Genomic DNA, 26,321 nt, shown 5'->3' with positions numbered 1-26,321 from the left:
GTCACTTAGCACAATCTTTTCAAGATTCACCCTTCAGAGTATCAGTGCCTCATTCCTTTTTATGGATTAATAATATTCCATTGTATGGATAGACCACATTTTGTTTATTTATTCATCAGTTGATGGACATTTGGGTTGTTTCCATCTCTGGCTATTATAAATAATGCTATGAATACCTATGAACAAGTGTTTGTTGGAGCACCTGTTTTCTGTTCTCTTGAGCATACACTTAGGAGTAGAATTGCTGAGTCGTAACTCTGTGTTTAATTTATTGAGGAACTGCCAAGTGTTTTCCAAAGAGGTTGCACCATTGTACGTTCCCACCAGCAACTCAGGAGAGTTCCAGTTTCTCCAGACCCTTGCCATCAAGTGCTGTTTTCTGGTTTTTTGATTATAGCCATCCTGGTGGGTGTGAAATGTTATCTCATTGAAGTTTTGACTTCCTGCAGTCGTTATTAAGTAGCCTCCTGGTGTATCAGATGCATCTGAAGTTTGAAAGAATTGTCCAGGGACCAGTAGCAGTCACTTAGGAACTAGTTATAGAAATACAGAGTCTTGGGCCCCCCCTCAGACCAACTCAGTCAAATTCTGCATGTTAACAAGCCCCCCAGCTGATCACCATACACATTAATGTTTGAAGCGCTGGTGTAGGAGGCAGCCCAAATTGCCTACACTTCCTAATCATTGCTTAAACGTACTAGCGTTAGGGTCTGTGTTTTTTTTGCCCTCCCCCCCGCCCCCCATTTCCCTGGTGTGTTCTTGCTTGGTAATCTGGAAAAGTGAGAGGAACCCAGAATTTGGAGTTAAATAGACCCAGTTACCAGCACTGACTTCATTGTTTACCAGTTGGATGATCCTGGGCTAGAGTGTGCTTGATCTAAAAAGGAGTCAGTATCTGCACCCTGTACATGTTAGAACTGAATGACTTCAGGGGTGGAAGCGTCAAATTCAATTCAGCATGGAGACGTTCACTCCATCTTGCTCTCCCCTCTCCCCCTTACCCTACGCTAAGCCCTGGCTAGTGTGCGAGTTTTAAGGAAACAAATCTCAGCTTTGGCTTCCTCTCACGTCACTGAGCAGCTGAGACTGGCTGAATGATTTGCCAGATGATTCCCTTAAGGCAGCCAACTCGGCAAGAAAAAAAAATCCAGGAATGATCCCCTTGTCAACTCCTCCGGACTAAGTAAGACCAGGCTCAAGTTTGGAACTGTGAAATCTGCCGAATACCTAAAATCTGTAGACTTGTAAGACTCTCTGAGGCCACTTACTTTGGTGTCAAGTAATTTTCATGCATTTTAAATAGCTCGATGTGATGGGCAACCATTACTATCTCTCAGTAGAGAGGTCCCTGTTATTAGGGTACTTTCTGTGTACCAGTAACTGCTAAACACTCAGAATCCACAGTGCATTTAGATCTACAGTTGAGACCAGAAGTTCTCAACTGGGGCTGATTTTGCATCCCACCCCCACCCCAGTGGACACGTGGTAATACCTGAAGGTCAGCGCTGGGTGCTACTTGCATCTAATGGGTCAAGAACACAGATGTTGCTAAACATCCTACAATGCATTGGACAGCCCCCCACAGAAAGAATTAGCCTCCCCCAGATATCGATAATGTTCAGGTTGAGAAATGCTGCCTTAGACTCAGGAGCTGTGTCACCCTATCACGACAGAAGATGAAATGGACACAGACAAGTGGGGCTACTTGCCCCAGATCACCCAGCTAGTAATACAGGAGCACAATTCAAAGCACAACGGCCAAAATCCCTGAGGCCTTAGTCGTTTTATAAGGTTTGCTTTCAGCTGTTCTCATTCAATCACAGCTTATGACATAACATGGGTATTTACTCTGCAATTTCTTAAGAGGAAAACTGGCCAGAAGAGACTTTTAGACCTCTCAAACATAAAGATTTTTCAAGTGCCCTTCGTACAATCAATCAAAGAGTCATCTCCCACTTCCTACAATCCTTGGTTAAATATTTATCAAACTTCCTTGCCAGGATTTAGGTTAAAGAGCTATTCTATTTCTGTGGAGGGATGATAAACATTACAGGGGGGTGGAAAATCCTCCCAGAGGAGATGTGGTCAAATGTGGAAGTAGTGACCTGTTGGGCTTATTTGCCCAGGAGCTAGTGTGTGATAGCAGCAGGATGGAACAGTCCCAGGTGGCACTGCCAGCAGTTGGCAGGATAAAAAGCCACAGGTGCACACAGAGCCAGCCTCTTCATGGCAGATGGCTTTTGGGTCTCTAACTCTACCACATGCCAGGTGCAAGGCTGATGCTTAAAACCGTGTCATTTCATCTCATCTCACCACGGCCCTAAGAAGAAACGATCATTATTATCCCCATCGGAAAATGCAGAAGCTGCAACTCAGAAGTTCAGGACTTTGTCCTAGGTCACTCCATTGTCAGTGGTAAAGACAGGATCAAAACCTAGGCAGTTTATCCCCCCTGAATTTTCTAGCTTCTGGAAGTTACCTGCATTCTTTGGCTCGTGGCTCCTTCCTCCATCTTCCAACCTCTCTTTGAGTCTGACCTTCCTGCCTCCCTCTTATAAGGATTCTTGTAACCGCATCAGACCCACCTAGATAATCTAGGATCATCTCTGCCTTTCAGATCCTTAACTCAGTCATACCTGCAAAGCCCCTTTTGCCAAGTAAGGTCACATATTCCAGGTTCCAGGTTTTAGGTCATGCATGTATTTGAGGAACCACAATTCTACCAGACCAGTTGCCTACTCACAGTATCCTGAGACACGTGCTTTGCGGTTATTTACTACGCAGCAGTGGATAACTTGAACAGAGTCATCAGTTCCATCTCAGCTCCTCCTGGCTCATGCAAACTTCCATGATAAATCTACACCACTGAAATTCTTGTCGTGCAGAGGGTGGCCGAGGTGCCAGACTCAAGACAACCTGTGGGTCAGGGCAACCATGAACTCCTTTTGGAGAACACTTACTGGCTGTCTCCCTCTCTCTCCATACCTCCATCTTCAAAATTAGAAAAAGACCAGGGTGAACTCCCAAATAAGTACGTTTTCCAAAATTACTATTACATTAGCTTTGCCAAGAGACACATCATCAAGTTGGCATCACATTGGATGTGAATTTTGTGGATTGGTGGTTGGTTATATAGTGTCTTTTACACATGCCATGAGTTTTCTGATTCTTGTGTTACAGTCTAGCTTCTTATCCCCTTGCTCAAAAATCTTTTCCATTGTTTTCCAAAACGCTCATCAGCAAAATGCTAGGGATTCTGCTGAACTCCTCTGCCCCTCATCAATGAGGGAAACTATAAGCATGATTTAAGATCTTTGGCTCCTGTCCTCTTACAAACACCTGCCCTGTCGAGTACGTACGCTTCCTTTCTGTTCTGCTTTCATGCTATTGTTTTAACAACTTTATAAAATTCCCTGGGTGGTTTCTGAGTCCTGCAAATGAGCCTATTTCTAGAGTTTCCTTGAAACATAAGGATTCAAAGCTGGATGTGATGAAGGAAGACTCCATACATCTTGGTGACTGACTGGGTGGGAGAAAAGGAGAGAAAGGCACAGGGAGAAACAAATCCAAGAAGGCTCAAAGCTCTGAAACCTAAAAGACTAGGAGATGAACAGAAAGAAGTCAAGAGAGGAAGCTCTGAATGGCTGATAGAAAGTTTAGCTTCAGACATGTTGACTTGGTGACGATGGTAAGATACTGGAATGGAACTAGTAAGGCTGGGTATGAAAGATTACGCATGTCCAGTGGTGAGAATAGGACTGAGATGTGTGATTTATTTTAACACTCAAACATTTTCCTCCAGTGGAAATATGTGACAAGTCCATTCAAAGTCTTGGCTTAGAAGAAGTTTTAGAGGTCAAGTTGAAGGTGTATGAATGGGCATCCTCTGTAGCGTAAATGCGTCACTTGCCCTTTCATTCATCTGCACACTTGCATTTTTTCATTTATTAATTGAGCTTCTACTTCACGCCAGACACTGGGCCTATGGCAGGTAGTGTGCATATCAGTGATACATAAGTAAAATCTTATGAACGAATCTTATGCTCAAAGTTGAGAACCAAGAGAGGAAGGGAAAAAACTTCCTTGTCACTGTGTCAAGGAGAAGGCAATGATAAGTCTTTTCAGTAAATATTTGTTGAATGAGTGAGGCAAAGGAGCATGTGAGACTTTTCCAGATGTACCAGATTGTACCAGGGAACTGAGAAAAGTGAGGTTTCTACAGAGGTCAAAAGTGTAAAGGCTAAGTTCAGAAGAAAGTTAAGGGTGAAATATTGCAAATGTATTTTCTCAGGATTTGTTTGCTTTAGCAAGGTAGCAAAATAATTGGAAATATTTTGGGGTTCTCATAAAATTTGAAATACAGTACTCATTGCTCTTAACCATCTTAGATGTCTCTCTCTCCTTTCATCTCTTTCGTCTCTCCTCTCATCCTTTCTCCTCCTCCCTCCCTCTTTTCCTTCCCTTCCCTTCCCTTCCTTCCTCCTTCCCTCCCTCCATCCCTCCCTCCCTCCATCCCTCCCTCCCTCCATCCCTCCCTTCCTTCTTTCCTTCCTTCCTTCCTCAGGCCAACCAGCAACACTAGTGACACACTCACATAGCTAGTAAGTTAGAAGAAGTTGCTAAGTTAGAACCAGGGAAGAAAATATGAGGGACAACAATGATTGTCTAGAAAATACACAAAAATGACTCCCTTAAAAAAAAAACACAAAGAAGCCAAAACCAACCAACCAAATAGTTGGATCCTTTATTTTAAAAAAAAAATATATCACTCAGAACCAACTGATTCAACAGTGAAGAGTGGTATTCCTCAATGTGAAGACAGGATCCTGGAGTCCAGAGCCCACCCTCTTGGCTTCCCTCTCACCCGTGCAGTGGCCCAAAAGACAACCCCATGGACACCACTCAAAGCTGAGTAAGGCTCTGAGGAACCCCAGTTTGGAAATATCTGTTCTAGTAGAAACAATCAGACATCACATGCATGGGCATTTTTTATGGAAGGGAGATCGTTAAACCCTTGACTTGTTGACTATCTGTTCTCTGAAATGGAGAGAGATGAGTTATCAAATGTCACACCCTGCCCCAACTGCCTTGAGATTTCAGAACGATGGGAATTGTCTTGTGGAAAATCCTAGCAGGCAGCCAACTGAGACACAGGGCTCTGACAGTGCCAACAGAGTGAAGACATTTGCTATTCATCTCACAGGGAACAACAGAGTGTGCAGAATTCAGGGAGGGTTGAAAACAGGTTCCCTGTCACGATGACGTGAAGTATATGCAGGGTTTCCTTTCCAAATCTAGGAAGCTTGTGCGTTAGCGGTCGCACTGTGAAGATGTGTGAGAGCCCTAAATCCCCAGTGATGAATAGATGAGTTAGAAGGTAGGTAAGAGTCAGTACATGCAAGGATTTGAAAGGAAAGAAAGGTTTTATTGTACTCAGATCAACGGTAAACACACGATTTGACTATTCTTCACCCAGCCCTGCGTGAGAGTGCCCTGCTTTCTCGTTCAGCCCCCAGGGAGCACTGAGGGTCACATCTTGCATGACCAGCACCCACGACCTTGTGGGGAAAGGTCAACTCACCTGCCATGCTGCTGATGTTCACCAGCCTCCCCTTGGATTTCCTAAGAAGAGGCAAAAATGCCTTTGTGACTTCCACGGCCCCGAAGAAGTTCACGGCCATGCATCGTTTGTATTCGGTCATGGGAATGAGCTCCCCGTCAGTTGGGAGGCCAAGGATCCCAGCATTGTTGACCACAGCCCACAGTCCTGAGGACAGAAGGGAACAACTCTGAGGCCAGGCAAGATGGGAGAGTGGGAAGATTTTTAACCCTTCAAGCTCTGAAGTCAAAAGGGTCCCTTTGAGATTTAGGATCTAGGCAGATCACTTCAACTCTCAAACCTTAATCTCCTTGATTACTTGTGAAATATTAAGCAATGGTTTTTTGCAGGAATATTCTTTTGCCTCAAAGCCCTTTCCTACATCCGAGCAGCTAGATATTTGTTATACCTGTGGAGGGATGACACAGCAAGGAGGAGATTTAATCAAAGTCTACCTCATGTTTCTCCCTCAAAGGAGTGTGTGGAGACAGAATGATACCTTTCGGACATGCAGATATAAGACAATATATCTTATATGCAGTGCAATGATATAAGATCCCGTCTTCCCTTTTCCTTCAACTAGAAAAGATTCCTTGGTCCGGGAAAACTAGAGTAGAATTGCCAAGAGTGAAAAAGATTGCAGAGTCCCTGAGCTCTAGGCCCTTCCCCAGCCAGCCTGATCCCCTTGACTGACCAGGATCACCAAGAGGTCTTGTTCACACACAGGTCGCCAGGCCCCACCTCCAGAGAATCTGATTGGGGGTGTCTGGGGTATGGCCTGAGAATCTGCATCTCTAACAAGTTCCCAGGTGATGCTGATGCTGCAGGCCTGGACCACACTTGGAGAACCGCTGTCTACAACTAGTGATTTTTCATCTTTGACTTCACATTAAAATCACCTGGGGAGCTTTTTAAAACTCCAATGCCCAGGCCACACCCGAGCCAATTAGATCAGAAATTGTGGGGTGGTGAAGAAAGGGGACCTTGGCATTAGTAGTTTTTAAGTCCCTACATAGGTGATTCCAATGTACAACCAAGCTTTGGAATCATCACCCTAAACGGTAGCAGACAGGTAATACAAAAACTCCAGATGTTTTGGGGGAGGGGGATCTGGAGCAGAAGTGAGTGACCTGGGCCCTCTTTATTTTCTAATTTCTGGGCTTTTCCAAAAAATTAATTTATATATTTTTGGCTGCGTTGGGTCTTCGTTGCTGTGCACGGGCTTTCTCTAGTTGCGGCAAGTGGGGGCTACTCTTCGTTGCGGTGCGCGGGCTTCTCATTGCGGTGGCTTCTCTTGTTGCGCAGCACGGGCTCTAGGTGCACAGGCTTCAGTAGTTGTGGCGCTACTCCAATGCCCAGGCCACACCCGAGCCAATTAGATCAGAAATTGTGGGGTGGTGAAGAAAGGGGACCTTGGCATTAGTAGTTTTTAAGTCCCTACATAGGTGATTCCAATGTACAACCAAGCTTTGGAATCATCACCCTAAACGGTAGCAGACAGGTAATACAAAAACTCCAGATGTTTTGGGGGAGGGGGATCTGGAGCAGAAGTGAGTGACCTGGGCCCTCTTTATTTTCTAATTTCTGGGCTTTTCCAAAAAATTAATTTATATATTTTTGGCTGCGTTGGGTCTTCGTTGCTGTGCACGGGCTTTCTCTAGTTGCGGCAAGTGGGGGCTACTCTTCGTTGCGGTGCGCGGGCTTCTCATTGCGGTGGCTTCTCTTGTTGCGCAGCACGGGCTCTAGGTGCACAGGCTTCAGTAGTTGTGGCGCACGGGCTTAGTTGCTCCGCAGAATGTGGGATCTTCCCGGACTCGGGCTTGAACCTGCGTCCCCTGCATTGGCAGGCGGATTCTTAACCGCTGCGCCACCAGCGAAGTCCCTGGGTCCTCTTTACAGAGGAGCAACATCCGGGGTATGTTCAGCTAGATAGACCTGAAGCAGATTCTCTGAGTTCCCTGAGCCTCAGCATGGTTTAGACCAGCTGTTTCTCAAGGTGTGGTCCAAAACCAGCAGCAGCAGCATCAGTTGGGGACTTGTTAGAAATGCACGTTCTGGAGCCCCACCTCAGACCAGCTGGATCAGAAACTGATGATCAGAAATTGTTGTTGAAGCTCAGCACTGTGATATAACGTGCCCTCGAGGTAATCCTGATGCACACCCAAGTGTGAGAACCAGTGGGCTATGCAGAGGAGCAGAACGAGCCTCAGTGCTAGCAAAAGCACAGAAATGGCAGGAGGCACCAACCCTCACAGTGCCTTTCTGATGGCTTCCAAGAAGTAGGTAGCAGCCAACCTGCATGAGGACTGGACAGAGCACTGGACATCTCAGCAGAGTCCAGCATGAGGCACTGACCATTGAAGATGAAATGTCCCATCCCCAGGAATTTAAGATGCTACCCTGGGGAAGTGGGATAAAGCTCAAAATGACTGAAACAGTTTTCACCATGTGGCAGAAAGATGGCTCAAAATAGAAACTGAGCTGACTTATAGAAAATAAAATTACAATTCTTGCACACCTGAGATGGTGATCTGACATTTACATGCAATGGTGATTGGGAGCATTAAGTGAGATGTTGCCTGGCATGTAGTAAGAGCTCAACAGCTATTACAGGATGGTGATGGGAGGAGAGGATGCCTCCACTCCCACCTTCAAATGATGGTTTTAACTCACTCAGCCTGATGCACACCTTTGACCAGTCCACATGCAGGCGGCAGCTCGAGAATGCCCTAAAACAGGGGCCAGCAAACATTTTCTACAAAAGGGTGGATAGTAAATATTTTAGCACTGCACGTCCTACTCACTGAACTCTGCCATTACAGACAATCTGTAAATGAATGGGAGTGGCTGTGTTCCAATAAAACATTATGGACATTGACATTCGTATTCCACATAATTCTCATGCGTCAAAAAAATCTTCTGATTTCTTTTAACCATTTAAAAATGTAAAAACCATCCTGAGCTCACAGGCTACACAAAAACAAGTGGCAGATCTATAGAATATTCTTTAAATGACAAAGTTAAAGAGATAGAGAACAGGTTAAGGATGAGAATAGGGCTCTAAAAAGGTAGCATGAGAAAGCCTGGTGGTGACGGAACAGTTCTGTATCTTGAGTGATATACATCTCATTTCTCAGATGTATATTGAGCACTTACTATATGCCAGGGGCTGTGCTTAATGTTGAATGAATGGAAAATAGGGGTTCTTACTGACTGCTTGCCTCATGTCAGGGACTCTTATAAGTGCTCCGTATATAATAACTACTCCTTCAACTACCAAATGAAGCAGATAATATTACTCTCTTTTTGCTGGGAAAGTCAGCTGCAAAGAGGATGTAAGCAGGAAGTGCTTGAGGCCTCCACGGAAAACCCCCAAGTGAAGGCAAAACAGGAGAAAGCAGAGCTAAGAAACAGAGACTGGGTGCTGATGACGTTGCTTAAGTGCCTGGATCCAGACATGCCTGAAATCAACGGGCCTTTTTAGTTATATAAGCAAAATACATTCCCTTTATGCTTTAGCAATTTTGAATTGGGTTGTGTCACTTGCCTCTGAAAGGATCCTGTTGGAGACAGGGTTCTGGTTCTCAAGGAACCTTGTGGTGATGAATGAGAGATGGACAGATTTGTATAATTGGTAATACCAGTGTGTGCAACGGATATCAGGTAAAGGTCCAGAACAGGAAGTGAATGATGTTACCTGGATTACCAGGCGGGTCATGCAAGAGATGTTTGAGCTAGGTCTCCTTTGAGAGTAGAGTCTGCAGCTGGACAAAAGCAAAAGTCTAGAGGAATGGAGTGAGGCAAGAGGGGAATTTGGGTAAGAGGAAGCTGGACGTGCAAAGATGTAAACTAGTACATTCTGTTCTGGAAACCATTCCAGAATTTACTGAGTGGACCAGCAGGTATTGCAGACTAAGGGTTTGGCAAGGGCCGTTTTCCTGAAGGACCTTCGGATCCTTGTTAAGGTGTTTGGTGGTGGATGGAGAACCACAGAACCATTCAATGAGGCAAAGCATAGGCCTTGCTCATGGGAGGAATGCAAGACGTGGAAGCTCTGATTATCAAAAGGTTTTCAGGATGGGCTTCCCTGGTGGCGCAGTAGTTGGGAGTCCGCCTGCCGATGCGGGGGTCGCGGGTTTGTGCCCTGGTCCGGGGGGGTCCCGCGTGCCGCGGAGCGGCTGGGCCCGTGGGCCGTGGCCGCTGGGCCTGCGAGTCCGGAGCCTGTGCTTCGCAAAGGGAGAGGCCACAACAGTGAGAGGCCCGCGTACGGCAAAAAAAAAAAAAGGTTTTCAGGAAATGGATGACACTATAAGATGTGCACATTGTAAAGACCACTCTCCATTTGGAATGGGGAAGGAAAGCCTGGTTGCAAGGAGACCATTGTGGGAGTTCAGGAGGGAGATGAGGGCCCCAGTTAAGCCACAGCTGCCTGGGGATGATAGGAAGGGGTGGGATGATAAAGATCTAGGACGTAGAATTGACAGGACTCTGGACCAATAGGATGCAGAAATCGAGGGTAAGCGGCAGGTCTAAGTGACCCACCCAGCTGCTGACTTGAATGACAGATTAGGTGGCAGTGCTGGTGTTTGAGCCAACGTCTGAGCCGTCGGATGCAGGAGGGTAAACTGATTTGCAGACCGGCAGCAGAGAAAAAGATAATGAGGTCAGTTTTTGACAAATTGAGGTGGGATGTCTGCTAACCAATTTTATATGCATATAGGTCCTGACGTTTAGAGGAGAGCTAGGTTGGTAATACACATTCAGAAGTTACCGTATTAAATCGCGGTGTTTCTCAACTCTGGCAGAATATTAGCATCACCTGGGGAGCTTTCAAATGTATTGATGCCTGGGACCCCCAAACTGGATCTTCTTTACAGTGGACATTCTCAGCAAAAGGAGAACAACAGTACTGGCCTCACTGTGGAAGTATTAGCTGAGTTATTGTCTGTAGATACTGATTTAATCTGTTGGGGGAAGGTCCCAGGTTGGGTGGGTATCACGGGTGTGTGACCTGTGTTTCAGAAAGGTCTCATGTTTGGTTTAATTTTCTGCTGGCACCACCTAAACATTTTAAACATTTTGTAAACAAGGAGCACCACATAATTTGCATTTTGCCCTGGGCCCCCCCAAATTACATAGCCCATCCTGGGCCCAAGCACAGGTATTTTAAAACACTTCCCAGGTGAGAATTGCTGGTATAAGGAGAGAACAGTACAGCCCGGGAAACATGGAGTGGGAAGTCTGGGGATGGAGCCCTCAGTAACATTCACATTTAGGGGAATGGGGGGAGGGGCAGAGGAAGAGGTTCATACAGGAGAAGCAGAAAGAATGATCAGAGAACTAGGAGGGCAAGAGGGGGCTGGAGACCCCAAAGCCCAAGCAGGGGAGGATAATCAACACACTGAAACACAGCAGAGAAATTAAGAGCTTGGTGTTTAGGATAATACTGATTCGATTGGCCAGACCACTTAGGAGGCATGGTGAGAAGTGAGAACAGGGTGGCAGGGTTCCAAGGAGCTTGGATGTAAAGGAAGAGGAAGAGAAAGGCAGTGGCTAAGGGAAGACCGTGATTATGAAGCTATTTTCTTAAGTCTAATACAAGTTAATATCGGTGAGAGGAAAGAAATGAGGAGGGGCAGTAATTAATGGGAGAGTGACCAAGCAGATGCTGGAGGGAATGGGATGGAGAATTCTGTAAGTTCTGAGGACGGACCACACCTGACTCATTCCTAATGTCTTCATGTCTGCAAAAGGTGCCAGCGTGTGGCAGGTGCTCAGTACAGGGGTCTCCAGGTGCCAGAACAGACTAGAGGACAATGGTAATTAGAGGCTGGAACCAGTGTTGGGCGTCTGCAAGGAGGGTGGAGGGCACTCGAGGGCACGGGTGGCTGAAGGCAGTACCTCTGTTCTGCAGCTTTTCCTTCACTTTGCTGTGGGCATCTTTTATCTGTTGCGGGTCGGTAATGTCCAGCTGGAGCACGGAGAGACGCTTGGAGCAGGTTCTTCGTAATTCCTCTGCTCCAGATCCCTTTTCATCCAGAACTCCAGCAAATACCGTGAAGCCCAACTCGTCCAGATACTTGGACAAAGCATGGCCAATCCCAGAATCGCCACCTGCAAGGGGTCAAGGCAATACAAAGTGGGCTCAAACCACAATGGCAGGAAAAATCATTGAAGAAAAAAATCACTGCATGCTATTTATGATGGTCCATGTTCTCTGGAGAGAGTAGGTCTTGAGGAAGTTTGATTTTTTTTTTTTTTTTTTTTGCTAAGTGAGAAAATGGGCAGAGAAGCCACAAGAGACAAAGTTCTCTGTATGAAAAAGAAAGGAGGTGAGGTAGAATTTGAGGTGGGGGCATAAGTGGGAGGAGAAATGCTGATGAGGGGGAGGGGTCCAGGAGTGGCTGGTGGCCAAAGAACGTAGGAGGGAAAACTACGACATCTAATGGAAGCTTTTTTATTAATCTCCGCATGTAGTATTTTATGTAATAACCTCCATCACTGCATAAAATCTTCGGTAAAACATTCATTACAAACTAGTACTTTGCAGTTGTTTTCTTCATTTTAAAGATGTAGCAAAGTGTCGTGTCCTGCTTCATAGTGGACCCAGGACAATAGCAGAGGCTGCCCACAGGGGCCAACTCCTTCTGGATTATGAAAGATGAAGGCTCATAGCCACCTGCCCTTCTCACCTCTTCAGAACTTTTTCCCTAGCCATGGCCTTCTCCCAAACCACTGAATAGACATCAATCCTAGGAAGACACCTGCAACAGAAACCAGATAGAAATCCCTAAGTGCACTGCTTTGTGAAACCAAAGGATAAGATCATATGTAAAATACATGTCAAGCCTACCAGAATTTGAGATGGGAGTTTACCCAACCCACTCTGGAGGATATTACGGACCCTAGAGAAATTGTTTCACACCCACAAGTACAAGCGTAGATACCTGAAATTCCGAAGATGAAGACAACGTGGACATAAAATTACCCTTTGAGCCATACCAGAATAAACGTGTAACAATTAATATGTTTCTACAGCTCTAAAGACGAGAGATCATCTTCACATCGGCTGTGTGAGGCAGTCTTTCCTGTAAACCTTTAGGGAATCTGTCTTGTCAGCAGTTGGGGGCTACAGTCAGGCATCCCCCTAAGAATCAGAAAATTCAGGAAATCAGCATGCTGACAGTCAACTCAAGGTTCAGTATGTCAGTGATCAGAAAAGATGTCTGACTTCGAAGCTAACAAGACCTGCCTGGAATCTGACCAGAAGTGTTACTGTCTCCAAGGAGCAGATAATCACCATCAAAAGGGAAAAGGACAGAGAAACAGGCATTCACAGATATTGCTGATAAATGTGAAGGGGTGAAATCTATGACCATTTTAGATACTGAGACCCAAAAAGTCTCAGTATCTATCCTAGAGGAAAAACTCACATATATTCAGAGACAAAGGATGTTCTTTACAGGACTGTATATAATAGCAAAAGAAGGAATTAACCTTAACATCCATGAATTGGAGAATGGTTGCATAAATTATGGTACCCATGATGGAATATGACACAGTGATTTTAAAAGATAGGGTAGAACTATATAAACTGGAATAGATACTGCTCCAAGATACTTTGTTAAGTGAAATAAAATGTTATAGTACAGCAATTATTATAAAGAATCCAATTTATGACCCAAAACGGGGGTGGAAGAAACTAATTCTCTACCTACCTATGCATGCAAATATAAAAGGAAAGATTTGGAAGGAGAGACACCAAGATGATAATAGTAGTTGCCTCTAGGAGGGGAGGCAGAATGGACAGAGCTTTGTTTTACAATGTTTTCCATTTTTGCTGCAAGAGTACTGATTTTTCTTGTGTAATTTCTCTTCTTTTAAAGGTCATGCCAATTAGAACGAAGATGGGCCCTGTAAGTATAGGAAAAGGTATTACCAAGAGGCCATTGTAGGTGGTGTCTGCAAACACTGCCCAAGAGAGCACAGCCTTAGGAAGAGGTGCGGGCACTTCTGCCCCTCAGACAGAAGATGTGGGCACTTCTGACCCTCCTAACACAAGATGTAGGCGTCTGGTTACCATAGTTGATTGCACTTTACTTTGTTTCTTGTATGTCCACATCTACCTGTGTGTGCATGGTTTCCTGCCTGGTCCTGGTCAGAGGAGGAGACCGTACCAATTGAGGCAGACCTAAGCGTCTGGGCCACGTGACAGATCTCTGCTCTGGGCCACGTGACAGATCTCTGCTGTGCTGTAAATTAGCACATTAGAATTCTGGTTTTAAAATATAATACTACATGCGTATAACAATTTTGCGAGCCCTGCAAATGTAGCTTTGCCCTGTAGAAATGGACCTGACGTTGGACAAATCCAGCTTCAGGGTCTGCGTGGAAAGATTGTGAAGGAGTGTGTGTCTTGCATCAAAGCTTCTTATTTATGATATGTAAGTAGAATAGAGCAAATGTTGTTTGAATCTTTGTTATTTTTAGTACCATTTCTCTAATAAAGCTAAGTATTTTAGAGGCAAAAAAAAAAAGATCTGAGGCCAGATCTTTGACAGTGGCGAGTTCACCAGGTGGCGGCTGCAATGCATGTGGCCTCTCCCTGGAAACCACCAAATGTCACTGGTGGTCAAATCTGTCTTGTAAAATTATTCTCCCCATGTCTCCAGTAGAGATTATCATTCCCATTTTACAGATGGGGAAAGTGAAAATGAGAGAGGCCAAGGTCACAGAGATAGAAGGGATGGACCTGAATCCCAGTGCATGACTCTTCATTATCCTGGACCACCTTCTCCTTTATCTGTGAAAGCAGAGAAGGAAGGTCTGGGGAAGCCAGCCTCTGAATGAGCCTCTTGTGGCCCAGCAAGGAAGGATAGGAATTAACCTGGAAATAACTAACTCAGAGCCAGACTGGAGTGAATCGTGACCCTGGAGCCAGATGATACACCCTCTGCTGGGTGAGAGCAGGTGTTCACAGAAGGCCCCTCCCATTTGCGACACACCACACCCTGTGCTTCTGCCTCCTGGGTGGTGTGGCTGGGCATATTGGGGCCATGGGTTGTAAAGCTCCCAGTTCCCCTGAAAGGTTTGTGTCATATCAGGATGCCAGCATGTTGCCTCTGCACAGAGAGAATCGTCCCGTGGTGCGGAGATGCAGGCTGTGGCCTTCACCTCCAGGCAGCAAATAAACTCAGCCAGGGTGCCTACCAAGGAAGGTGAGAAAGGGTCATCTCTCAGTGGCCGAGTGGATAAACAAAACGTGGTCTAGCCGTACAATGGAATATTATTCAGCAGTAGAAGGGAATGGAGTTTTGATACACGCTACAACAAGGATGAATCTTGAAAACATTATGCTAAGTTAAAGAAGGAAGAGACACTTTGATCCTGACCCCATTTTCTCTGAGTAGAGAATGATCCAAAGACAGTTTCCAAGGTAATGCCTTAGACCAGCTTAAGCAGCTTCGTGAATCCAGGATCTAACTCTCTTCGGAAAGTTCCTAGGAAGAGCCTGGCCTACGGGAGATGCTAGCCACAAAATGAGAGATGACATATTGAACTTTACCGAGCCCTGTGGTCCTGGAAAACAGCAAAAGTTAAAAAACACTTCCAGGGCTTCCCTGGTGGCGCAGTGGTTGAGAGTCCGCCTACCGATGCAGGGGGCACGGGTTCGTGCCCCGGTCCGGGAAGATCCCACATGCCGCGGAGCAGCTGGGCTCGTGAGCCATGGCCGCTGAGCCTGCGCGTCTGGAGCCTGTGCTCCACGGCAGGAGGGGCCACAGCAGTGAGAGGCCCGCGTACCGCAAAAAAAACAAAAAAACAAAAAACCACTTCCACTCTTTGTGTTCTGGGAAATAGTTTCCTGCAAAGGAGTCACCTTCTCCACATGAATTAGGATTCAGGGATGCCCTCCTTGTTTACCAATGACAAGGCCAGACCCAGGCCCTCCAAATTCCAACCCTTTGCTTCATAAATGACAAGCTAAACTGTTTGTCCCCAGAGAGTCACTGGAACAAAATGCTTGTTAACCAAACTTTGGTATAGATTCTTTCCTTCCCCCAGGTCCTGGCCCACCCTCAGCCTGAGGCAGCAGATAGCCCCTGCTGAGAACAGGCTGGCCTCAGAGAAGATGGTCCCTCCTCTGCCGTCTGATCACTCCTGGCCTATCCCCATTCCCCTCACCTGGTTCTTTTCAGACTTGTTCACCCTCCCCATGAAAGCAAAACTCTTTTTTGTCTAACCCTTGAGATACTTGCAGACCTGTGATCAAAGTGTTCCCTTCACTGCAACAGTCCTGCCCCTGGCCCCATAGTAATGCTGTAGAATAAAGTCTTTCCATACAAAATCTGGATTTGTTTTTTTTATTTGACAGTGAATTAAGAAAGCCAAAGTTCACGGGAGGCCATCTGTTTGTCCTTACCAGTGAGAAAAGGTAGCATAGAGGCCTGGTTTTGAGCCTGGCCCCACCATCCCTACCTGTGCAACCCTGGTCAGGTTATTTAACCTCTCTGTGCCTCAGCTTCCTCATCTGTAAAATAGGCTTGATAATGGTGCCTACACCAGTTGATATTTGTGATGTGCTTAACAGTCCCTGTAATTGCTATAATAGATCTTTTTTTTAAAAAATAATACTAGGCACATGACATCCCTCTTGACTTACAGGCCTTTACGTTCATGATATTGGTAGATGGGGAGTTTGCCTCTACTGACAGTCAGCTAAACATCTTGGTTAAGACTCAGACTGCTTGATTCTGCCTCTCCCATGTCTGAACCTTGGGAAATGTTACATATAGTCATGTGGATCCTCCACTTCCTTATCTGGAAAGTGGGGTTATACCAGTACCTCCCTCCTAGGCTGACCTTGGAAGTCAATAAGACAGAGGATGTTCTGCACAAGGCCCCGCCTGTCATATGTGACTTGTTATCAGTAGCGTGGCTCTAACCCAGACATCATTTCTGATCTCCTGTTAGAGATCAGGCTATGCTAGCCCTGGTTTTCTTAGGGCTGTGCAGGGTTAAGAGGGCCTTGGGAAAGTATGTGGCTGGGGAGCTACTCCCTGTCTAGATAGAGTAGCCCTTGTGCACTCCAGAAACCCAAAGACAAGGTGGGGGCCTTTGTGAAAAGGCAAAGTGTTTCATAAGTTACCCAATAGTAACCTCTGAAAAGTATCATACCTAGTATGACTCTAATGCCAGCCTCACACATATTAACTCCAACCACCCTGGGAGATAAGTCATTTTACTATCATCGCTTTACAGAGGAGGAAACTGAGACACAGAAGGGTTAAGTCATTCAGCTGCACATGGCAGAGGTAGGTTGGAACCCAAGGAGGGCTTGGCATATAAACATCTGGAGTGTAAAATATTCAAAGCTTCCAGAGCACAGGGCCTAGCATATAGTAGGTGATCAAAAAAAAAGCATGAGTTGGCTAAATGGGCATTTAAGAGGGCGTTGGCCTTGGGACTTCCCTGGTGGTCCAGTGGGTAAGACTCTGCGCTCCCAATGTAGGGGGCCCAAGTTTGATCCCTGGTCAGGGAACTAGATCCCACACGCATGCCACAACTAAGAGTCCACATGCTGCAGCTAAGAAGCCTGTATGCCGCAACTATAGATCCCGCATGCCACAACAAAGATCCTGCGTGCTGCAACTAAGACCCGGTGCAGCCAAAATAAATAAATGTTAAAAAAAAAAAAAAGAAAAAGAAAAAGGACATTGGCCTTAATGCCTTAAAAATGCAGAGAGAGAGAGTCCTATGGCACTAGGGCTCCTGACTCAAAAATGAGTCCCAGCAAACATATTGAGTTGGATGTCTACCCCAAGAGAGGGTGGGGAAAATGCTGGGGGTGGTTTTAAGCTATGCCCTTTGAGATCATTCTATCTCTAGTGGCCTGGAAATCCATCAGCTTGGAGCAAGCAACGAGTACTAGAGTCCTATTTTTGAAAAATAGGAGTGAATGTGAAATAGTGATTTATTCTAAAATATTAATAAAGTCAATTTGTGTGAAAAACGAAGACGTGAATCACTTTAATTCAGAAGAATTAAGAATTGTATAGTTTCAGAGCTGGTGGGCTAATTGTAAGTGGATTTACGCTATTACCACATGGGGACGCCGGATTAGCTGTTGAACAGAAACACATCCCATCATTTGTTGGGTCAAGTCTTAAATTAGGCAAGATGTGAATAATTCAACTTCCGAAGTTCTTCAGGGCTAGGTCCCTTGAATGAAACACACCCACCCTGTAAAGACAGACTGCATGTGCTCTTGGACACAAGCTGGTCCCTTGGAAGCTGCATTCAGAAAGAGAGATGAAGGGGGAAGAATTTGCAAGCCTGTAAACAATTTCTAGACATTAGTAAAACATCATATAAGTAATAAAACTTTAAGAACAAAAAGATAAAAAAAAGAAGAAACCATCCATAACCTCACCAATCTAACATAACTTTCATAACTTTCGTACTTTTTCTTCTAGTCTTTTTTTCCTATACAGTGTTCTTTAACAATTACAGTTATAGCACACATATGATTTGACAACTAATTTTTAAATTAATATTACATAAACCAGTTTTAGCTATTTCTACATAGTCTACGAAAGCATAAATCATCATTTTTCACTATTGGATAAAATTCTCCCTGTCAAAATGCAGTAGAGAGAGAAATGATGAGAGCCTGGATTCTTGAGCCAGGATACCTGGGTTCAAATCCTCGCTCTGCTACTTACCAGCTGTGTGACCTTGGCCAGTTAACCTCTCTGTGCCTCAGTTTCCTCATCTATAAAGTGAGGTGATACTAGGACCTGCCTCATAAGATCATTAGAAGGATTAAATGATTATATATACTAAAGTAATTGGACCACAGCCTGGCACATGGCAGTTACTATCCAGGTGTTAGTTAAATAAATGGCAACTGGGTATTTTTTAAATTGTTAATCCATGCTACTCCTTTCATTGGCTACTTCTAGTTCCTGGAACCAAAAGGATTTTCAGTTCAGTTCTTATCTCAGAAGGTCATCACAGCTATTCTAACCACAGTGATGAATTGGCCAAGGACTACCCTCTGCTTTCTGCCAGTGGTCCCGTGTCTCCCAGACCCTGTCCCTAAAGCTCCTCCAAGTCTCCCCTTTGTCAATATCTTTGAACAACAGCAGCTTAAAGCACAGCTTCTCAGTGGATGAGCGTCTTCAGAGGTATCAAGACCCATTCTCATAGTGGAATTTCAGTTTAGACAAACACAAATTGAGGACCTGCTATGTATCGATACCAAATAAGAGGACACCGTCTGAATATGTGTTTTGCTTGGCCCACACACTGTATTTCGTAAAAAATTTAAGTAAACAGAGTCCAGCTATTTCACCTGAAAAGCCAGATCGATGGTTTCTCTTGATTAACCAGGAGACGGGCCAACTCCGGGCCTGCGTTCCTACAATGAACTCAGGAGCTCAAGCTGAGGATCCCAAAGCTGCCTCTTCCCACGGGTCATGCTCTCAGATCAGGACGCAACACTTCCTAATGCGCATGCGCATTTCTATGGGCAACATCCTCACCACTGGGACTCGCCACCACCCACCCCACCACCCACCGCCCTGCCCGCAGCCCAGCACACAGGTAATTCTTTGTCCCACTTAACAAAGGTCATCTGGGGCTAGCCCTGTTTATCTGGAAACCTGTGGAAAACGAAGGAGGAAAGGACTTTCCCCTCCCTTGTTTAAGATTTAAGCAATCCATCAGATTGCCACCCTCATGTTGACACAGCCTGTTCCCTATAAAATACATTGAGGTATAATTAAATGGTAGATAAATAGAATAAAACTCTAGTGCACTTAAGACTTCCCTGAGAGCCATACAAGGCTCAGCTCCTAATCCAGGAAGAGAAAATACTTGACAGTTGTACTACTGACACCTTTTGTGTTTCCATACAAACTGTGCAATTATTTTGTTCTAGTTCTGTGAAACATACCATTACTTCTGTCTTAGAACTGCTTTTGCTGCATTCCATAGGTTTTAGGTAGTCGTGTTTTCATTATCGTTTGTTTCTAGGTATTTTTTCATTTCCTGTGTGATTTCTTCAGTGATCTCTTGGTTATTAAGTAGTGTATTGTGTATCCTCCATGTGTTTGTATTTTTTGTTTCTGCTGAAAGATCAGCTGTTAACCTTATGGGGATTCCCTTGTGTGTTATTTGTTGTTTTTCCCTTGCTGCTTTTAATATTTTTTCTTTGTATTTAATTTTTGATATTTTGATTTATATGTGTCTTGGTGTGTTTCTCCTTGGATTTATCTGGTATGGGGCTCTCTGCACTTTTTGGACTTGATTAACTATTTCCCATATTAGGGAAGTTTTCAACTATAATCTCTTCAAATATTTTCTCAATCGCTTTTTCTCTTCTTCTTCTGGGACCCCTATAATTTGAATGTTGGTGCATTTAATGTTGTCCCAAGGGTCTCTGAGACTGTCCTCAATTCTTTTCATTCTTTTTTCTTTATTCTGCTCTGTGGTAGTTAGTTCCACTATTTTATCTTCCAGGTCACATTCATTTTTCTGCCTCAGTTATTCTGCTATTGATTCCTTCTAGAGAATTTTTAATTTCATTCATTGTGTTGTTCATCATTGTTTGTTTGCTCTTTAGTTCTTCTATGTCCTTGTTAAACATTTCTTGTATTTTCTCCATTCTATTTCCAAGATTTTGGATCATCTTTACTAACATTACTCTGAATTCTTTTTCAGGTAGTCTGCCAATTTCCTCTTCATTTGTTTGGTCTGGTGGGTTTTTACCTTGCTCCTTCAACTGCTGTGTGTTTCTCTGTCTTCTCATTTTGCTTAACTTACTGTGTTTGGGGTCTCCTTTTGACAGGTGCAAGTTCATAGTTCCTGTTGTTTTTGGTGTCTGCCCCCAGTGGCTGAGGTTGGTTCAGTGGGTTGTGTAGGCTTCTTGGTGGAGGGTACTGGTGCCTGTGTTCTGGTGGGTGGGGTTTTTCTGGTGGGCAGGACCATATCTGGTGGTGTGTTTTGGGGTGTCTGTGACCTCATTATGATTTTAGGCAGCCTCTCTGCTAATGGGTGGCATGTGTTCCTGTCTTGCTAGTTGTTTGGCATAGGGTGTCCAGCACTGTAGCTTGCTGGTCATTGAGTGGAGCTGGGTCTTATCGTTGAGATAGAGATCTCTGGGAGAGTTTTCGCTGTTTGATATAATGTGTAGCTGGGAGGTCTCTGGTGGACCAATGTCCTGAATTCGGCTCTCCCACCTCAGAGGCACAGGCCTGACACCTGGCTGGAACACCAAGACTCTGTCAGCCTCATGGCTCAGAAGAAAAGGGAGAAAGAAAGAATTTTAATCCGCTGCTCCTGAGGCTGCTGGGAGAGATTTCCCTTTCTCTTCTTTGTTTGCACAGCTCCTGGGGTTCAGCTTTGGATCTGGCCCTGCCTCTGCGTGTAGGTTGCCTGAGGGAGTCTGTTCTTCGCTCAGACAGGACGGGGTTAAAGGAGCAGCTGATTCGGGGGCTCTGGCTCACTCAGGCTGGGAGGAGAGAGGGGTACGGTGTGCAGGGCGGGGCAGCGGCGGCAGAGGCCGGCGTGACGTTGCACCAGCCTGAGGTGTGCTGTGTGTTCTCCCCGGGGAAGTTGTCCCTGGATCACGGGACCATGGCAGTGGCGGGCTGCACAGGCTCCCGGGAGGGGAGGTGTGGATACTGACCTGTGCTCGCACACAGGCTTCTTGGCGGCGGCAGCAGCGGCCTTAGCGTCTCATGCCTGTCTGTGGGGTCCGCGCTGATAGTCGCGGCTTGCGCCTGTCTCTGGAGCTTGTTTAGGCGGTGCTCTGAACCCCCTCTCCTCGTGCACCCCGAAACAATGGTCTCTTGCCTCTTAGGCAGGTCCAGACCTTTTCCCGGACTCCCTCCCGTATAGCCGTGGCATACTAGCCCCCTTCAGGCTGTGTTCACACTGCCAACCCCAGTCCTCTCCCTGCGCTCCGACCAAAGGCCGAGCCTCAGCTCCCAGCCCCCGCCCGCCCCGGCAGGTGAGCAGACAAGCTTCTCGGGCTGGTGAATGCTGGTCGGCACCGATCCTCTGTGCGGGAATCTCTCTGCTTTGCCCTCCGCACACCTGTGGCTGCGCTCTCCTCCGTGGCTCCGAAGCTTCCCCCTCCGCCAACCGCGGTCTCCGCTCGCGAAGGGGCTTCTAGTGTGTGGACACCTTTCCTCCTTCACAGCTCCCTCCCACTGGTGCAGGTCCCGTCCCTATTCTTTTGTCTCTGTTTTTTCTTGTTTCTTTTGCCCTACCCAGGTACGTGGGGAGTTCCTTGCCTTCTGGGAGGTCTGAGGTCTTCTGCCACCGTTCAGTAGGTGTTCTGTAGGAGTTGTTCCTCATGTAGATGTATTTCTGATGTATTTGTGGGGAGGAAGGTGATCTCCGCGTCTTACTCCTCCACCATCTTGAAGGTCTCTCTCTCACGTAATTTTTTTAATGAAAATAGATGCATTTTTCCTGGAATGTAACCTTTATGAATAATTCTTCTATACTATTGATATTCCTATGTTAAGATGGGTAACTGAGATGCCACGAGTTTATATACTCATTCAAGGCTATACAGCTGGGATGTACTAGAGTTGGTTCTCAAACCCACACTTGCTCTTTTACGTTCTTTTACTGCTATGATTCATTCATCGTCTCCTTGAGCACTTGTTGGGGGTGGGGGGGTGCACAAAGTGGGGACACCAAAGACGAAAGCTCTCTGCCTGAGAGGGGTCCCCATCACTGGCCTCAGCTCCCTTCACAGAGGATGGAGTCCCATCATCCATGCAACAGTGCAAATGACTTACAACGGCTCTTCCAGAAGGAAAAATGCAATGGGTTTGTTCTCAGTGGTGCATGAGGGAGCCACTCCTAGCCGTGCAGCAAAATAAGCAACCAATCAAAGTAGCTCTGCTGGACGTAGAGAAAGGACTTGAGGACATGGGGAGGGGGAAGGGTAAGCTGGGACAAAGTGAGAGAGTGGCATGGACATATATACACTACCAAATGTAAAATAGATAGCTAGTGGGAAGCAGCCACATAGCACAGGGAGATCAGCTCGGTGCTTTGTGACCACCTAGAGGGGTGGGATAGGGAGGGTGGGAGGGAGGCACAAGAGGGAGGACGTATGGGGATATATGTATATGTATAGTTGATTCACTTTGTTGTAAAGCAGAAACCAACACAACATGGTGAAGCAATTATACTCCAATAAAGATGTTAAAAACAAATAAATAAAATTAAATGTATTGTTAGAGGAAAAAGAAATAATGATTATATCCTGTGGGTAAGATTAAAAAAAAAAAAAGTAGCCCTGCTGGGTTTGAGCAAGTGGCTGGATTTCCAGACCACAGTCCAGTCCCGAAACCTCTCCTGAGCTCCACCTGTTGCCATTCCAAATTCAAACAGAATTCATCACCAATTGCCCCCAGTTGCTTCACCTTCTGGAACTTCTTATTCTCCTAAATGGCATCACCCTCCCTCCAGTTACTTAGGACCAAAACCTTCTCTCCCAATCCTCACCTCCATTCAGTTCCCATGTCTTTCCTCCTAAGACATTGACATCTCTCTATAGCTCCTTTTCTGCATTTCATGACAAAAAAAAAAGCCAACTCAGCTCAGCCTCCCATCAGATTGCCACCAAGTTAGGGATATACATCCTCAAATGCCACAGAAAATAACATCATAATCGTCCAAGATTTCATATTACATGTGTTAAGAGTATGCCAGTTAAGAAACACTAGACCTGAGACTCAATACTGACATCCCGGAAATTGATGCTGATGGGCGTGATGTTCAGTCAGCTGAGATGGCCAGAATTTCAGAAATCCTCAGCCAAGACCAGAAGCCATTAGAAAGAGGTGAGTTAAGGGCTTCCCTGGTGGCGCAGTGGTTGGGAGTCCGCCTGCTGATGCGGGGGACGCGGGTTCGTGCCCCGGGCCGCGAGGATCCCACGTGCCGCGGAGCTGCTGGGCCCGTGAGCCGTGGCCGCTGAGCCTGCGCGTACGGAGCCTGTGCTCCGCAACGGGAGAGGCCACAACAGTGAGAGGCCCACGTACCGCAAAAAAAGAGATGAGTTAAGTATCTAGACAAGAGTGTGAAAATTCCTTCTTGGCAGTACTAGGGGACTCAGCCAAACCTCCCCAGACCATTTCCTCTTAGGGTGCCTTTGAAGAGACTCAGAGAATACTTTTAAAAAAACTATTAAATGCCCATCTCCTCAGAAAGAAATAGGACGAATCTATTCAACAGTTGGTGACCATGACCATAAAAAAAAAAAAAAAAAAAAGTGGTGCTCTGGCTTTCCCTAAATGCTACATTTAACTTCTGACACATCTTCCTGCCTCTCTTCACCTTTATTCATTCATTCATTTATTCATTTTTCATTCACTAAGGGATCACTGTGTTAGGTCCTAGAAATACCACCATAAAAGAAAGACATGTCCCTGCCTTCATGAAGCTTACTGCCTAGAACAGCGGTTCTCAATCGTTGAGTCCCACTAGAATCACTGAGGTACTCTAAAAAACGTCAGTGCCCAGACCCCATCCCCAGAGAGTCTTAATTAGTTGGCCTGGGATGGGGCTTAGTATTGGCAATAGCTTCTAAAGCTCTCCAAGTGATTTCAGTGTACAGCCAGGGTCGAGAATCACCTAAGGCAGGGATCTCAATCACGGGTGAATTTGTCCCCCTGGATGCTTGGCAATGTTTGGAGACATTTCTGGTTGTCATAACTCTGAGAGTGTTGTTGGCCTCCAGTAGTAGAAGCCAGGGATGCTGCTCAACAGCCCACAGCACTCAGGGCAGACCCCACTACAAGGAATGATCCAAACGGCAATAGCGCTGAGGTGAAGAACCCCTGGTTTGGGGGAATACAGACATTAGGTAAATCATTAAAACAGAGAGTAATGAATGTTATAAGTAGAAGAGTCCTGGGAAGTACAGGCCATAGTTTTTGTTTACAGAGAACTTAGAGTCCCTTCTTTAGTGAACACCCCATTGGAGAAGAATACAGGCAGGAAAGAGAAAGAACTAGGTCACCTCCATCAGGGCAGGAAACCTACTGGGTTATCTACTTCACTGTTCAGTCCTCTGTGCCTAAAACAGTGCTGGGATCTAGGTCCCAAAAGTCTGAGAGCCTTATGTTTATAGATGTTACCTTATTTCGTGCCCAAGATCTCAAGGTAAAGTGGGTCTTTTTTAAAAAAATAGATTTTAATTTTTTAAGCAGTTTTAGATTTATAGAAAAATTGGGAAGAGAGTATAGAGAGTTCCCATACGCCCTGCAGGTAGTTTCCCCTATTATTAACATCTTACATTAGTATGCTACGTTTTCTATAATTAATGAACCAATACTGAATCATTATTATGAACTAAAATTCCATCCTTTATTCAGATTTCCTTACTTTTTACTTAATGTCCTTTTTCTGTTCCAGGATCCCATCCAGGATCCCATATTATATTTATTCGTCCTATCTCCTCAGGCTCCTCTCAGCTGTGACATTTTCTTAGACTTTTCCTTGTGTTTGCTATCTTTGATGGTTTTAAAGAGTACTGGTCAAGTATGTTGCGGGATGCTTTGTTTTCACGTGGTTTGGTTAGTGGAATTTTTTTTCAAAAGGTTCCAACCCCATATTTCACAAGAAACTTTACAAGCAAAGTAATACTTGTAAAAACATATTAAGCAACTCCGTAAAAAAATAGCGCACTACTACATAAAAAGTAAATTTACTTAAGATTAACATAACACAAAGAAGGGAAAACTACCTGGACATGTCGTTAAATTGCCCTATTATCCCAGGGTGGCTTAGTTCCTCCTCCCTCTGATTATCTATAGTTTCATCTGCAAAGGACTGCCTTAATAATGTCTCTGTGTATCTTTTGCACAGGAAAGGTGTTTCCTGACTGACAGAATGTCCTTCCTGCCAACATGTAGCCAAAAACTCACTTGGCTGCTTCTAACATATAATGGTGCAAGATGCTACCTGCCAAAGTTGACTAAAATCCTACCCAGAAATCCGAGAGATCTCCGATTTACAGAAGTTCTCTATTTTCTGTTTCATTAACCATCACTGTCAATGACTTAGTTCCTTCCAGCAGGGTTGGGATGTCCCTGCCACCACACCCCTCTGATGCCACCGTGGACGTTGTTCAATCAAAGTCCTCTCTCCCTTAGAACCCACTCCCCCACATACGCCTAACCAACCAGAGACAGCAAAGAGAGGAAGCTATTTGCCATCCCTACTCACACACAAAACATTGTGTAATTTTCTAGTTGGATCCAGGCTTTCATTCCATTGTTGTTTATCCATTCTATACGTACCAGTTTGCATCTGCTAATCCCAAATTCCCAATCCATCCCTCTCCCACGCCACTGCCTCTTGGCAACCAGCAGTCTGTTCTCTATGTCCGTGATTCTGTTTCTGTTTCATAGATAGGTTCATTGTGTCACATGTTAGATTCCACATATGAGTGATATCATATGGTATTTGTCTTTCTCTTTCTGACTTACTTCACTTAGTATGATAATCTCTAGGTCCATCCACGTTGCTGCAAATGGCATTATTTCCTTCTTTTTTTATGGCTGAGTAGTATTCCATTGTATATAGGTACCACATCTTCTTTATCCATTCTCTGTCGATGGACATTTAGGTTGTTTCCGTGTCTTGGCTATTGTGAATAGTGTTGCTATGAACACAGGGGTGCATATATCTT

General features: G+C 45.2%; 1 protein-coding gene across 1 annotated transcript in view; it reads right to left on the bottom strand.

Moving 5' to 3' along the window:
• HSD17B2 (hydroxysteroid 17-beta dehydrogenase 2) overlaps positions 1-26,321 on the bottom strand; it is a 59,656-nt gene that overhangs the window by 14,167 nt on the left and 19,168 nt on the right. Inside the window, exons 2-3 of the mRNA XM_024735694.1 lie at positions 11,501-11,713; positions 5,582-5,767 (exon numbers count right to left, since the gene is read on the bottom strand). Coding sequence (XP_024591462.1) covers positions 5,582-5,767; positions 11,501-11,713 — 399 coding nt within the window. The remainder of the gene's footprint in view (positions 1-5,581; positions 5,768-11,500; positions 11,714-26,321) is intronic.

This window comes from Neophocaena asiaeorientalis, unplaced genomic scaffold (genome assembly GCF_003031525.2).
Source record: "Neophocaena asiaeorientalis asiaeorientalis breed wild unplaced genomic scaffold, Neophocaena_asiaeorientalis_V1.1 scaffold40, whole genome shotgun sequence".
NCBI lineage: Eukaryota > Metazoa > Chordata > Mammalia > Artiodactyla > Phocoenidae > Neophocaena > Neophocaena asiaeorientalis.
The sequence above is the reverse complement of the archived record's forward strand: the minus strand, read 5'-3'. Positions and strand labels throughout refer to the sequence as shown.